The sequence below is a fragment of the Nannospalax galili genome, unplaced genomic scaffold (assembly GCF_000622305.1).
Source record: "Nannospalax galili isolate Female #2095 unplaced genomic scaffold, S.galili_v1.0 scaffold1154, whole genome shotgun sequence".
Classification (NCBI taxonomy): Eukaryota; Metazoa; Chordata; class Mammalia; order Rodentia; family Spalacidae; genus Nannospalax; species Nannospalax galili.
In genome coordinates this window covers 288,953-305,250 of record NW_008335437.1, presented here as the reverse complement: position 1 = coordinate 305,250, position 16,298 = coordinate 288,953, and the positions used below count along the sequence as shown (strand labels likewise).

Here is a 16,298-nt window from a genome sequence, read left to right as displayed (position 1 = left end):
CCCCCCCCCCCCCCCCCCCCAGCACATTCTCACCCCTGTTAGCCTGCAGCCCTGTTTGTTGTACCTGAGGGACTTCCATCCTGGCTCCTGCTGTCTCCCCCTTGACTGTTACAAAAGCCACTGGCCACAAAGAGCAGGGCCTCTGATCCCAGCCTCCCATTTCCCCAAGTGCTCGTTCTCTGCCTACTGCGCCTGGCCTCTCGCATCTGCCCTCCTCCCCTGCCCGAGTCCTCATCAGCCTGCTGATCACAGAGCGGGCTGACAGGTCAGACAGGCCAAGCTGATGGCCATGGAGCAGGCCCAGCAGGGGGTATCAACCTGGTGGGGTGCCAGACAGTGACCTGCTAGGTCCCGCAGAAAGAAAGGGGCTGTCACCATCAACCCTGTGGAGCAACAAGCCGGAACAGTTGCCTTCTGCCTGAGGGGAGACCTGGAGTGTGTGTGTCTAGTATGGGCCCCAGAGTTAAGGCTGTCAGGGCATGATGCATTTCTTCTTGTGGTATAAAACAGATTTCTGACTGCTGGCTGGGACTCAGTTATTGCGTAAGCTTTTGGCATGATTGGAAGTACTCGTTTCTAAACTACTCCCTTTCCACGCTCCAGGCACTGGGCCTAACACTCCTGGGAGGTGCTAGGAGCCAATATTGTACTGTTGGTTGTGACTGTGAGATCTGGAGGAGGCTGGTGACCTGCATCCAACATACTGACTGTGTGCAACCTATTGGTTGCAACACATTAACTGAGTGGCCTTGGGCTTCTTATTTTATTTCTCTGAGCCTCAGTTTCTTCATCTATAGAGGAAATCATAACCACACTGGGTTAGCTGGACTGTTGCAAAAGATTAAACCTTTTGTAAAAGCATTTAGTGTATGGTGACCATTTGTTTACACCCACTTTACAGACAGGGAAAATTAGACTTAGAGAGATGAAGGCTTGTGGGAGGCAAGGCTGGTGTCTACACAGTGGGCCCAGCCTCTGCCTCACTATTCTTCCCCACTGTGCCACACCTCATCGAGGAAGCTGTGCTTTGAGATTTCAGGCCAAAGTCAATCCAGCACCTCTGTCTTTCCTCTTGTTTTAAAGGATAATGTGACAACTTAGAGAGGAAGGACGTATTTTGGTTATGGTTTCAGTTCATGATGGGCTTGCTGCTTTGTTACAAGCCCATGGTGAGGCAGGAGAGTGTGGCAGAGCTGCTCACTTCAGAGTGGTCAGGAAGCAGACAGGAGACAGAAAGGGGCTGTGGACAAGGTCTAGTTCCTTAAGAGCTCACTTCTTCAATTAGGCCCTGCCTCCAGAAGTCTCCATTAAGTTCCAATAATGTTATGAATCCATCATTGGATGGGTCCATGATGAATGCATAGCCCTCGTGATCTAATCACCCATCAGTGACTGGCTTCATGAGCTGGGGACCTCATCTTTATACATAAACCTGTGGGGACCATTGCACACACTGGTCATTACAACCATACCACTGGGCTTATATGTTCCCTAGGAAGTCACTGCACAGGATGAGGCATAGCTAGTTATATGTTCATGTCTTATTGAAAGGAAGGAATGGATCTTACATTTGGAATATTTTTCATTAGTAAGTGACTTCAGTGGTATATAATGACCTAGATGTCACTATTTTATAATTATTAATTTTTTGAGAATTTTGTATATGTATACAACGTATTTTGATCATATTCACCTCAACTTCTTCCCTAACTCCTTCAAGATCCACCCCCAATCCCCTCCCAACTTTGTATCTTCTTTTTTAAAATAGGTCACTGATTCTAATTTGTGCTGCCCATAAACTCATGGGTATGGAGCCATCCCCACAGTGAGGTCAACCTTCAGACTCTTACAGAAAACAGACTCTGCATCTACCAGAACTCATCAACCATCAGTAGTTTCTAGGTTATGGGTGGGGGCATGTAAAGGTGTCACTCTTTGATCAAGTTATTTTAAGAAATCCTAACATAAAATTTATTTATCTCTAAATAATCCAGTAAATGAAAGGCAACTGTTTCGCTATCCAAAATCTTCTCATAGAGCTAAGTATTCATCAGTTCATGTAACAGAGTCTGCCCTGACAGACAGGGACCTGTGGACATGAACCTGGATTCCAGAGGGGGAAGCGGATAACAAACAAAAGAATGGGTACTAGACCTTGAAGGAGTGAGAACATTTTTAAGATGAACAAGACAAGGCACACAAGTGGAGGCTGTGGTGGTGGGGACTGGAACAGGCAGGAGAACTGGAGAGGGCTTCCAGGAAGAAGTGGTGTTTAGGTAGAACTTAAGTGACATGGGGATATAAGTCATGGAAACACTGAAGGGAATAACCTTCAGGCAGAGGGAACAGCATGTGTAAAAACCCGCAGCAGGAATGTCTTGAGAACTGTAGGATCAAGCAGGCAGGAGAGGGCAGAGGGAGGGGAGGAAGAGGAAGAGGAAGAGGAAGAAAGGGACCAGAGGTGAAGCCGAGGTCTGCCTGTGCAGAGCAATGGAGCTGCCACAGCAGCAGCCTGGCCACCATTCTACAGAAGAGGAGGCCACTAAGGGAGGCTTGAACAAGGGTGTGAAGCATTCTAACCTCTATGAAGGATTCTTCTGATAGCTCTGCGTGGACTGGGCCAGAAGCTAGAGGACCAATCATGCCCAGTGAAGTTGGTGGCATGATGTAAAGAAGGTGGTAGAGGTGGAACAATATTAACAAGCCATTGCTGTAATGAGCAATAAGAATGGAAGGACCAGGCCAGGGGCCATCTGAAAACTTGTGTGGCAACATGCATAGCAGTCAGCATGTCAGAGATCAATGGCATGGACACCCCAGTAGACTGTGGGAATTGGGAGATGATGATATCAGTTCTGCTTGTCAAAGGGCCCCACGTGGGCTGGAATTTTCTCCCTATATTTTCTCCAGAAAGACACAGAGTCAGTGTTAATATACAGTTCTGAGCTGCAGGTACTGGCTGTTTGAACACCATCCAAAAGATGCATTGGCACCTTTGCAGCTGCATGGCCCAGAGGGCGAGTGTCACAGCCAGCTTCCTCCTAGCATGCTCTTTCCACACCTGCTTTTCATTTGAACCCTCTTGAAGGAAGATGAAGCTCTGCAAGTTGGAGTCTTGAGTCATCTCCATCATTTACCTGTGTGGCACGTACCTCAGTGAGTCCAGAGATATTATCAGGGCTCTGGTACCAGTTAAGTCACCATCACCTCAAGGTGCAGAATTGCGTGCCCCATATCTCCTGTTAGGTTACCAAGGGTTGCCATATTTGGAGGAATCACTGTCTGTTAGCACGATCATTCTTCAAAACATCAGAGGCTCTCCGTGTATCCCCTGGACACTTGTTAGAACTTCGTACTTGTGGGCCCCAGACCAGACCCACTGAATTTAAACTCTAAGGGTGGGGCCAAGCAGTCTGCATGCAGCCTTCTGTGATCAGTGGTTCTGACCTTGGCTGGCACTGCTGTGTGTGGCAGATGGTAACTCATCAGTGCCTCCCCTGAACACTGTGAAGTAGGATCTAGCCTTCAGTCCATTTTACAGAGGACAAAGCTGAGGCTCAGAGAGATGGAGTAGTTTGCTTAAGTTCACGCTGTACATGGGAAAGCTAAGACATGACTCTAGAGCTCTCTGACCCCAACACCTCTTTTTCAACCTGTCCACTGCCTCTTTTCTCCACGGGGAAATAATGTCCACTCATTCATTAGAGGCATGCAAACAAAGCCATACTTTCTTAGCTAAGAGTATGTATTTAGGAATAACTCAGGCAGATATGTGAGCCTATCTATAGTCTGAGGAAAGGGTGAGACTGTGACTTCAGAGAGCAAAGTGTTACATTGGAGGGAGGCAAAAGTGAAGGCTTCAGACATGGCATTATGCTCTGTATGACACATATGGTGATCTCAGTTGCTTATAAGCATGTTTCCACACTTCTTTTCTCTATTCACCACGTGAACTCTATTGGAAAGGCCCCAGCCTCCTTGGAGGTGCCTACCAAGTATTACTGTTTCCTATCTCTAGGCCTTTGCTTTTGTAGTTCCTTTACCCACAATGGTTTCCCCTTCTTCCTTATCTAATTTTCCGTATCTTTCAAAATTCAAGATTTATTTATTTAGAGATATTGGTCTTGAACTCATGGTGAGCCTTCTTTTGTGGTCTTTCTTGAGACAAGATTTCATGTACTTACACTGGCCTTGAATTGCCATGTAGACAGTGCTGGCCCTGAACGCCTCATCTGCTTGCCTCCACCTCCTAAGTGCTGGGATGACAGGCATGCTTCACCCATATCTACCTGGTGCACTTTGGAAGCCTCTGACACCCTTCTGCTGGGTACCTACAGCCCCTGGGCCTTACTTCTACCATGGACCCTTAATGCACTACTATGCAATGGTTAGTTTTACAGATATTGTACCCAAACCACGCCATCGACTCTTAGTAGGCCGAGTTTGAGTCTCATTCATTTATATGCCTGGGCATGGAGTAGGAGTTCTATTACTGACTGAATGCATAAACAAATTTTGGGGGGCTCTGACCTGTAGTATGGCTTCATTAGAGATGGTGTTTGCTATCATTGTCATCAATGACAAGTGGTCTGAGCAGGGCTACACTGAGGGTGAAGTGAGAGAGGGGCCTGTGGACACAGCTGAAGAAGGCATTTGCTGTCAGGTATGTTAGATCTGCTCAGTCATCCTAGCCTTGGTCTAGGGACTGAGGTAGATCTTTGCTTGAACATTAATGTCAGATATCATTGTCCTGGAGCCACTAGATCTTTTCCGTGACTGTATAGCAAGGGAAAAAGCAGCTGGCCTAGACCTTACTATGTAGAACTTTCTATGGCATTGATCTAACAGGGATCCATCTGCCTTTGCCTCCTGGAGTGCTGGGATTAAACGCATGGGCCAACGCTCCATTTTGAGCCAGGAACCTGGGACTCTTCCCTTGTCTGTCCTGCCTACTATTGGCCTTAAGAAAATATTTATTTCTCTGGACTTTGTAGATGCTGTGGACTTTAAAAAAATAAACAAAATAAATATGTTTTAAAAAATTATTTACTTTAAGACAGAAGGTCATCATGTAGCTGAGGAAGACCTTGAACTTGAGAACCTTCCTTCTCCCTCAGCCTCCCAAGTGCTGGATCACAGGCATGCACTGCCATACCCGACAGTACTTTATATTACAGCCTTTTTGCATCTGATATTCCCAGCTGCCCATAAAGGAAACAGTCCACAATTTCCATGAATGAATATCCCTTAGTGTGACTTCAGAATGTCAGAAAGTTGTGTTGTATGGGGAGGGGCAGATTTATAATGACATTCCTTAAGGAGAGGTGAAGGGAGAGGATTGCTCTGGAAAGGTTTGCTCTTTGCTGTTAGTGGGGAGAAAGGGAAGCTGAACAGAGGGGGCTGGGAACCTTGTCGTTTTCTTTGGATTCACATTTGGCCACACAGTTCTGGCCCTTCTCCAATCCCCCAGAGCTCTTGGCTGAGAAGATGGAAAACCGAAGAAAAGAGCACAGGCCTTGGGCAGCTGCTCTTGCTATGCTGTAGAGAACGCCTCGCTATTTAAAGTCCAACTGCTCTACTTTCCCCTGCTCACCCCCTGGCATTCCAGTGCATAAGCACTTTGTGGGAAAAAATGCATCCCAACTCCCGAACTGGAGGAAAAGCTAACACTGATGATATTTTTCAGCACTCTGCAAAACTGTGTTTCTGTAGGCCTGAGGATGTGCCATTCCTAGGATCTGTCCTGCTCTGATCTTGGACATAGTGCTCAGGTGCTGGGAGAAGCCCTTAACCTAAAGAGGCTCTTGATCTGTGTTTTGGACCCTGGCAGAGGTATGTTGAGAGCTTGTGTAAGCTGTGCCACCTCTCTTTCAAAAAATGGCCATGGTTTATTTGGGCCATGTGCATAAAGTCTCAGCAAAAGGCCTGAATCTGGTAAGTGTTTTATGCCTCTCAGGTCTTGAACATTATATCCTTAGACATCAGGGCAAATGACATTCTGTTTGGGGACCATGTGGCTTTCTTATACACCCAAGTTCCTAGGGAATTTTAGTATTTGTGCTGTGTTTCTCACTGTGGTATTATTGCCATGTTGGGCCTTGTTTGTCCCTCTCGCCCTCCCTCCCTCCCTCCCTCCCTCCTTCCCTCCCTCTGTCCCTTCCTTTTTTCCTTCCTTTATTCATTTTTATTTTATGTGTATAAGTGCTTTGCCTGATGTATGTGCCCGTACCCATGTGTACATGTGTACAGGGAGGCCAGAAGAGGGTGTCAGATTCCCTGGAACTGGAGTTACAGACAGTTGTTAGCTGCCATGTGGATGCTGGAAACTGAACCCAGGTCCTCTGCAAGAGTAGTCAGTACTCTTAACCGCTGAGCCATCTCTCCAGCCTCATGGCCCTCATTATCCTTTATTGTGGGCAGCCTTCCTATACATGGAAGATGGTTAGCAGGAACCCTTACCTCACCCACTGTGTACTGGTCGCACCTACTGTCCATCACTTAAGAAATGCTTCCAGACACTGCTAGAAGTTTCCTATAGAGCAAAGTTCCCCCTCTTAGGAAACCACTGATCGGGACTCAGACTGTGGGGGCCACTGAGGTGATAATAATGACATTAGAGTTTTGCAATAGGAGTCAGGTCCTGGTCATACAGAAAATGCAGGGACTTCCTACAATCAGGTAGAGCTCCTGACCAAGACAAAACTTTAAGGAGCTACTACAATGATATAACTGTTACCCTCTGACCACCAGTTCAATCTGTGTTTTAATTCTTTAATTCCCCAAAATAAATTTGGAGCAATTTAATTGATTAACCTTAAAAAACAGCTTATTTTATTTAAAAAATTATGTGTACATGTATGTGTCTGTGCTGGGCTATGTGCATATGAATGTAGGAACTACAGGGACCAGAGAAAGCAATGGATCCCCTGGAGCTGGAGTTACAGGTAGTTGTGAGCTAGGAATAATAGGAACTCAACTTGGTTCTATGTAAGAGCAGCAAGCATTCTTAACCACTGAGCCGTCTGTGCAGCCTCATGATTAACATTTTTTAGATTAGCATTTTTTGATTATATATTTTCATTGCAATTTCATGATGAATATTGGATTTGTCATCTAATCAGGGAAAAAAATCTAATGCCTTAAGAGACGCTTAATAACCATTTAAAGTACAGAAAGAATTGATTAGGAAATACTGAAGGTGCTGTGTTGGATAAACTTGTGAACTTTAAATACTTAAAAAAAATTCAGTGGTCAAATACATTTACTAAGAAAAGGTTTTCGATGTGGAAGTTTTATCTTTGAAGTGTTTATTTTATTATTATTTTTTAAATGTTTATTATTTTTATTTTTTTTTATTTTATGTGTATGAGTGTATTGCCTGCATGTAGGTAAGCGCACCCGTGTTGTGCAATGCCCGCTGTTGTGCAATGTCAGAAGAGGCTGTTGGATCCCCTGGGACTGGAGTTACGGACATTTGTTAGCTACCATGTGGGTGCTGGGATTTGAACCCAGGTCTTCTGCAAGAACAACCAATGTTCTTAACCACTGAGCCATCTCTCCAGCCCCTGAAGTGTTTATTTTTATTTTCCTTTTGTTTCCTCTGAGTTCTCTCTGCAACAATACAAATTCTGTATACTTGTTTTGTTTTTCTCAGGAAACATACAAATTTTGCTACTGTTTTAGAAGAATGAGTTAACAGTTTTAAACAATGGAGTGGAGCTGCATACTTTAATAATTGGCTGAAAGGCCCGTTCTGAGTCTTATTTTCTTGAGTCTCTATATTTGTATGTGTAAAATAGAAAAATCGTCAGTTCTCTTTGTCCTTGGGTTTCTCACTCATGTATTCAACCAAAAACTGATAAAACATATTCAGAGAAAACAATTTTATCTGTATTGAACATGCATAGACTATTTGTTTTGTTATCATTTGGTAGCTAATCTAGAGGTGACTTAAACACATAGGAGCTATGCATGGTGGTGCATGCCTTTAATTCCAGCATTTGGGAGTCAGAGGCAGAGACAGGCAGATCTCTACATAGTGAGTTCCAGGCCAGCTGGGGCTACAGGGAGACCCTGCCTCAAAAAAAACAAAACCAACTAACCAACTACACAGCCGTCTCCCACCTGACCAATCCATCAACACAATTTGCACACATTAAATAAATGTAGTAGTAAATAAAAAAACTACACAGGAAGATATACACAGGCTATATGCTAATACTACATTCATTCATGTAAAGGACTTTATTTTGACATCCACAATGGTTCATAAAACCATTCCCTGGAAGACACTGAAGGATGGCTGTAATATGGGGAAACAGATGCCTAGAACTTATATCATGGTATGAAGAAACATCATGCTAGAAAGATCTATATAGAAAAATTTTTGAGCATGATTTTTATGTTAAGGGAACATTTAAGGGTGAGGTCACTTCATTGAGTCAACCCCTTCCTCCAGGGGGAAGGGGCGTTTTATCCAAGGACTGAATGATAAGAGAAAGCCTGTCACTAACAGCTCCTGATTTGAACATTTTGGGCCGAGTCAGCAAAGATCCTGAGTGGATGAAGCGTAGTCAGTGTGGGAAGGAGAAGGGTGGCAGGCTGAAGCTGAACTTCTAGGGAGGGAGGGGGAAGGCAGGGGACACAGAGCAGCCCCTCTAGGCCAGGATAAAGGAAACACTGCTTTTGCTTCTAATTCTGTGGGAAGTGGGGTATCCCCCTGGCTATTGGGTGGAGGAGTAAGGAACACGTGGTGGGATTAGAAGAGTGGAATCTGTTCAGAATCTGCTCCCTCTGTCCTAGTGCACAGAGAGCCCAGATCAGCACTTGGTACACGTGAGCTCCTAGAACTCTTACTGATTGTCATTTTCACATGCAACAGAGAATAAAAGAACATTGCATTCCAATCTCTGGTTTCCTAGTCAGATGATTCTCTAGTCCAAGAAACCCATGCTTTCAGAGGTCTATTTTAATGGATAGATGTGGAATGATTACAGACCCCTGTTGTCATGTGCTCCTCTACAATCTCGCTGGGACTTGTTCTGCCTTCTCCTGAAGCAGAGGGACCCACTGCTTAGCCAGCTGGCAGTAACCTGAAGGCCAAGTCCTCCTCCAAAGCATCAGATGCACTGCTCTCCTCTCTGGGAGTGAACTGGGACCCTGTGTAGGGCTTTAGCTGCATTTACCACAGTGCCTTTGGATTGCAAGGAAAAGGCCTCATCCAATCCAATTAATAGAGCTAAGTTGTTCTTTGAAGCCGTCTCCCACCTGACCAATCCATCAACACAATTTGCACACATTAATCAAGGCATTTGCAATGGGTTCACCAAGCTTTGCCTCTCACTGGATGAAGAAACTGGACTCTGTAGACTTAAGAACTATAAGTCTTCCAGAATCCCTCAAGTTCCTAGCTTGGCTCTGGTATATTCACAGACAAGGTGAGATATTAATTAACAAGTGAGATAAATGCCCAGATCACATCCTTGAATCAAGTCAAACCAATTTGGATGGTGAGGGGATGGGAGGGAGGGTAAGGAGGCATTGGGCGCAGGGTAGATTTCATCTGTTCCAAGTGCTCTGGATACACTCCAGTGTTATTTCTCCTCATTTAGACCTGGCTAGAGTACCTTGGATGGCATGCCCAGAGCTCAGGCCAACATCCACATCTCTTAACCCAAGGCGGCCTCCTTTGGAGCAAAACAAGGAACCAAGCTTTGCCAGTGGAGGCGGAGTGGGAAACACTGGAGGGAAACTGGAGTGTTGTTCTTAATTTACGAAGAGAAAGGAGGATGCTGCTGGACTGAAGAGCCCACCATGGCTCAGATCTGTGGCTTTGAGGACTCCCCACGGGTCAGGGTGAAAACCCCGGGTTTGACATGGAGATGGGCTTCCTCTTGTCCTGTTAATGTCACAGTCCATGGCAGTCCCTTCTCTGTTCCTACTGAGGTAATCCACATCTGTCACCACATCCTGTCTTTTCAGATGGAGAGTGAGTTCTTTATGGACATGTGTCATGTTTGCTTTAGCATTTTAAAATGCCAATTTCTATTGTCTGATGCTTAATAGACCCTCATAAATGTTTGTTAAATCATGAATGAGTAGGTTAATGAAGGATGGGTAGATGGGTGGATGAAAGAATGGGTTGATGGGAAGATGGGCAGATGAATTAAAGAATGGCTAGATGGGTAGATGGATGCATGGATGGAAGGTGAAGGGCACATGGGTGGGTAGACAAGTGGAGGAGCTAATGGGTAGATGAATGGAGGAGTTGGAAGGCATATGGGTAGAAGGATGGATGGATAGATTTTTCTCTCTCTCATAACAGAGAAACACTTTTTAAGCTTTAAAATAAACCTTTCCAACTAGCAATGTAGAGTATTTTTAAAATATTACCTGGGAGGGGGGTAGATACAAGGTGACCAGATGAAAATGAGTAAAGTATAGGATACATAATTGGAACTATTAGAGTGGAATAATTTTGTACAATGAATATACATTAGTAAAAAAATTAGAAAAAAACAAAACAAAGCCAAATAACATTTAAGTTACTCATTCAGTAACTGAGCCTGAAGCCATTTGTGCTTTTTCTTCTAATTATTATTTTTTCTTGAAATACAGCTGGCCCTCCTCACCTCTCCTCTTGTGTTCTGGAACTTCCAGGGTTAGAGGTTTGAGGTATAGGTACTATGACATGGGCCTGGGCCAATCCCCTTGAAAAAAAGCATCATTGAAAAATGTTTTCCCCAAAATATGGTATGTGGACCATCCTTTGGGGTCCACAGTAAGTATGCAGACTCCTGAATCTCAAACCTGACTTGAACGAGACCCAAAATTTGGCAGCTTACACATCTGATTTTTAAGTTCTCCACTGGTTTCTATAACACTGAAGTTTAACGAATCAGGGTTAGACATTTGCTTTTTATGCACTAGGAAAGTCATTGGCTTGATTCTGTCTATAGGACTGTCTCCATCCTTATGGTAACAATATTAATGCGGGCACCTTCAGCCAATTTGTCAGTGCATTCTGCAAGCCATCTCAAGTCATCTTGTACAATATGTAACATGCATTTGCCTGCTTAAACTTCACATTAGCTCATAGGGTTGGTATGATCATGCCCATGTAACAGACAAGAAAATTGAGTCCTTGAGAAGTAAAGTAGCTTGAAGAGCTGAGATACAGAGGCTGACTCGGAAGCTCAGAGTCACCTATGCAAAAACCACAGCAGCAAAAGTGAAGAGGCTGAACACTGTTCCCTGCTATACAGAAACAGAACAAAGGGTGGCAAGGACAGCTCTCCCATGCAGTTAAGAGGGCAGTGCTGCAAGAGGACAGAGAATGAGTTCGGCTTAGGAAGGGCTTCCTTCTGCCCCTCTAACTTCAAGTTGATGAGGTCATGACCTTGCCTCGTCTGGTCTGGACTACACTGTCACCCTGTGTACTAACTGGACAGGGCACCTGATTGATCCTACAGAAGCTTCAGACAGACTCCCGTGCTGGCTGCAAATGATGGATGTTGGGCTTTTAGCAGAGAGAAGCCCAGAGTCCTGCCTCTACGTCCTGGGTGACAAAGGGGCCTAAAGGGAGTAGGGACAGTTTCTCCAGGCCAGACGGTCTAACAATGCCTCCTCACCTTGCGGTTCCCACTTTTAGAGGAAATCTACACTCCCTCTCCTACCCCTGGCTGTGATGAACTAGAGCTCGCACCTCTGTCTTGGTGGTGATAATTAAATATTATCCGCCTGTCACTTGGCACACATGTTGTGTGTATTCTCAGACTTTAATGAGCTGGTATTTGTCTTCTGTAAGCAAAAATATTTCTTTGAGTCTCCCTTTTCAAATTGGGGTGACTGGTTCAAGTGAAGATCTCTCACTTTTAAAAAGACAGTCTCTGGCCAGCTTGTCTGTGAACTGTCTCTAATTTTTTTTTTTTTTTCCAGGGATAGGGGAAGGGAAAGTAATCTTTTTTTAAGTGGGCATTTCTCTCTTAGCTCTAATTTTTTTTTTTTTTTCCAGGGATAGTGGCAGGCAAAGCTAGTCATTTCTAAAGTGGCCATTGCTCTCTGAGATTGTCTGAGAAGTCACATAGCTGGGAAATGTTAGGTGGGACACTTAGAAAAATGATGAGAATACAGCTGTATGGGGCACCATGAACTTTACCGTAAAAACATCTGGTGGCCTTTTCCAATAGCGTATCTCAGCTAAATATCACAGAATCCAGAAAATAGCTATGTGAATTTTTTCTCAAATCTTCCAAAGAAGCTATTTTATCCAGTACCATTCTAGATGCATAGAGGAGAAATTAAAACATTCCTCAAAATGCATGTCCGTCTTAGGACAGTGGGTCTGAAAGAAAATCTATATCTGTAGCTGCGATACTTAGAAATTTACTACCCATTCAAATTCTTGTACTCCACTTCAGGCCTGTGAATTCAGAAACTCAGAGATGGGTTTGGGCTTCAACTGCCGGGTTTAATCAAGTCCTTCAGGTTATTTTACTGAAAGTTAAACTTTCAGAGTGACTAAGGACTAGAAAGAAAGTATCAACCCTAAAGAAGGCTTCAACTGTCTCTATTTGTGCTTGTGTTTATATCTAGCTTAGTTTAAAATAAAACACTGTATCACTTTAAATTGAGTTTTTTTTTTTAAACCTTCAGCTCTCTCGAGATGGGGAAGGGATTGGCCTTTTCCAGTTCCCTTTGGAAGAGACTCTATTATCTTCCCAATTCATGAGAGTTATGACAAATGTGTTTTCACAGCTGCTCCCGAGGTGGGCATTCATGTTCTGCCTGGATGCCTCTCTGACCCAAAGCCAGGTTTCTAAAGCACACAGTCCTTTAGAAGGCTCCCAGCACAAAGCCAAAGACTCTAGATGCAGGAAAGCCAGGGGCAAAGGCCCACCCCTGAGGGCCCCCCCACCCCAAATGCAGAGAGTGATGTGATGAGTATGCTGTAGGCCTGGGTTTGGGGTTGATGGGGACTTTAATATTTATCAATAAACAGCAAAGTGCTTAGCACATCTCCTAGGGAAGTAATTAACCACAGAAAGGATACTTTGTACCAAGGAATCTCCTCAAAAAAAAAAACAACTCAATTGTGAATTGCTTACTCCAGGTGAGAGAGAACGGGGTCTACCTCTCTCTCCTGACATAAGCAACTCTGAATTAACTGGGAGTTTCTTTTTATAAACACTGTGCAGAACCTTTCTTCTTGATAGTTAATTACTTCCTTGGGAGGTTGCTTTAATAGTTCCCATAACAAGGCCGTTATTGTCTTTGGCATAATTACTGCCTCATTTGCTTTTGCCCTGGACCTGGGACTCTGCCTCTAGGAGGGGTCCTGAGTTGAGCCTGCAGGGCAGCCCTTCACCTTGGGGATGGGCTGCCTCTAGTGGGAGCCAGGATCTGGGGGAGGCTGGTAGAGAGGAAGGTAGATGGCACAGGGCCCACCTGGGACACTGATCCTTAGGAATCCCTTCTCTATTCCCTGTGCCTCATTCCAGCAATTTGCTACACTTTCAGCTGCTGACACCCAAAACAGGGAAAGGAGCCAGGAAAGCAGCTCCTTTCTGGAAGTAGAAGCTGATCTGTAAGCAGCCAGTGTGCTCAGTGAAATCACCAGGGAGGCAGAAGCCTGTCTCAAAAAAAAAAAAAAAAAAAAAAAAAAAAAAAGTCATTGGGTTCTGACTCAAAAAAAATGACTCTTGCAGTTATGCCTCACCTGGCTAAAAAAATGAAAGAAAGTGGCTTCTATTTTGGCTCTGATTCAGAAGAGAGAAAACGAATGAAAAAGTGTGCCATAGGCTCATCTGGCCTGTTAAACTTTGTGATTATGAACTCCTATCAGTTTAAGTATGCCTGTTTGTTCACAAGTTATATACATGCACAAAGGCAATCATGGAAACTGCAAAATGTCCATTAAGAGGATGAATAAAAAGGAAAAACAGAATGCCTACTTTTCTCATCTGTCTCTCACCAGGTTGCATCCCACTTGGGACACCTGAAGCTGACTCTAGGGGCCGGGAAGCAGGGGTGAGTTTGATGTTCGATGTGGGCACTCCCATAGCTTGGTGACCAACACAGTGGGACTGTAAACATCATTGTTAGGTCAGATAATGGCATTCATGGGTCCTCTTACCCCGGAAACAATTTCTATCCTAAATGAATTCTGGCCAGGGAGTCATTTCGATTGGCATAGGCCATACTACACTGATGTTAGGGGTACCACATCATATTCTTTCTTAGGTGATCACATGATCCAGGTGCTAATGCAACCCCACTTAGCCCCACGACTCTGGCACTCTATGTAGCCTGGGAGACTCAGTTCAGTAGTTCACCTCCACGTGCCTGGTCTCTAAGTAGGGCTGTGTCCTGCTTAGAACCTGGATGACAGAAGAGGAGCTGGCAAACCTCTCATGTAAGGGGCCCAGAGCAAACATTTTAGGCTTGATAGCTGTGTGGTTTCTCACTGTGTTGTGTCCACTTAGCTTTGTGGCTCAGGGTAAAGACAGGTACAGCTGTACACGGTGTAAATAAGGGCAGACAGGACAACTCAGCTGGTAGAGATGCTTGCTGCCAAGTCTGATGACCTGAATTTGATTCCTAGGATCCACATGATAGAAGGAAAGAATTGACTACTGCCAAGTTGTCCACTGACCTCCACATATGTGCTGTGACACACATGTCACCCACCTCCACACATATAGAATAAAATAAATACAACAACATAAAGAAACAGACACTACCATAATTCATACATGAGGAAGATAGAAGTTAAGGGACTTAAAGCTTCATTATACAAAATAAGACCTACTAAGCCATACAGTATAGTTCCATAGCTAACAAGAATGTATTGCATATTTAAAATTTGCTAAGAGGGCAGGTGTTAGCTGTACTTCTACATAAAATAAATAAAGGTGGCGGAGGGAGCTTTGAGTGGTAGTGACAGTTTTTTGAGTATATCCTTACTCCCGAATTCATTGAGATGCATAAATCAAATATGTACAGCTTTTTATATGTCAATCATACCTCAGTAAAGTAGATAGGAAAAACCACTATGGATGCTTAAACTTGAATTTCACGTACTTTCCCCCCATGAGCAAATATTATTCTTCTTTAGATTATTTCCCTCCAACCATTCAGACTGTTAAAACCATTTTTAGCTCACAAATTTGATGTGGTTCATGGGCTATAGTTGGGTGACCACAGATCAGAACACATACTTTGGATCCAGAGCTGGGTTTGGGTCCTGATTTCACTCTGTATTGCCCTTAGAGAGTTATATAACTGCTCTCCAGGCCTTAGTTCCCTCATTTGCAAAGTGACATCTCAAAGGGCTGTAAGGATGAGGGGACACATTGCTGATGACATCGCAGTGCAATGTGAGGCCTCACTTGTCATCACCATTATCACTGACCATTACTGCTGGCCCCAAATGGTCTGGCAGGACTGGTCACCCTGAAGTAGTTCCAGTACCCAGCTACCTCTCTGCAGTGATGGGGGCTTGAGATTCCAAAGCTAGTACCAAACTTCAGTGCCCATTAAGCCTGTGTCCTCTAGAGTCCTTTTGGCTCAAGGACATCCATTCTCTCCTGCATTTGCCTCAAAAGAAACGTTACAACATTTGACAATAGTTTGGGGAGGTCTTTCAGTGAAAAGCGTGTCATGACGAAAGCATATATACAACACTGTTCTTGAGGGCCTGGGAATTAGAAGATGCTTGCTCACCTCCCTCATTATCCTTGTTATCAGCGCAGGAGGTTTCCATGGCAACGTTGCATCCGGGCCCTCTCCAGCCGGTCTGGCAGACACACTGCCAGCTGTTCTGACCCAGTGTGCATCTCCCGTTACCGTTGCACAGATCAGGGCAGCCATCTGGTTGGAGAAATGGAGAGAATGAGAAGAAGGGACATGGGGCCGCACTGGGGAAGCAGGGGAGCCATGCAGAAGGGGAGCAAGCCTGCAGGGCAGCCACTGGGCCAGCCTCACAGTGGGGCCCGTACCTGCTGTCCAGAGAGTCAGGGGGAGCAGGCCACACATGCAGGTGCAAGACGGAATTGGGGCACAGATGCAGGGGTTTCCCAGTGACAACTGACCTGGGTGCAGGGGTCAGAGCAATCTTGCCAATGTGGGGAGGGAGTTGAGTGCACATCCCAGATAACCGGACCAGTGTTGATCTGACAACCAGACTAGGTAGGCTGTGATTTCCAGCCAGTAGCTCAGGGTGGATGCTATCTTGAGAAAAGGCTGTTTCCTTCCTTCCTTCCTTCCTTCCTTCCTTCCTTCCTTCCTTCCTTCCTTCC

General features: G+C 44.7%; 1 protein-coding gene across 4 annotated transcripts in view; it reads right to left on the bottom strand.

Annotated features, from left to right (window-relative positions):
* Positions 1-16,298, bottom strand: part of Tenm2 (teneurin transmembrane protein 2) — a 307,755-nt gene that overhangs the window by 77,395 nt on the left and 214,062 nt on the right. For all 4 annotated transcript variants that reach the window (XM_029562084.1, XM_029562085.1, XM_029562086.1 and 1 more), the window contains one exon: positions 15,724-15,870. In XM_029562084.1, the coding sequence (XP_029417944.1) occupies positions 15,724-15,870 (147 nt within the window). The remainder of the gene's footprint in view (positions 1-15,723; positions 15,871-16,298) is intronic.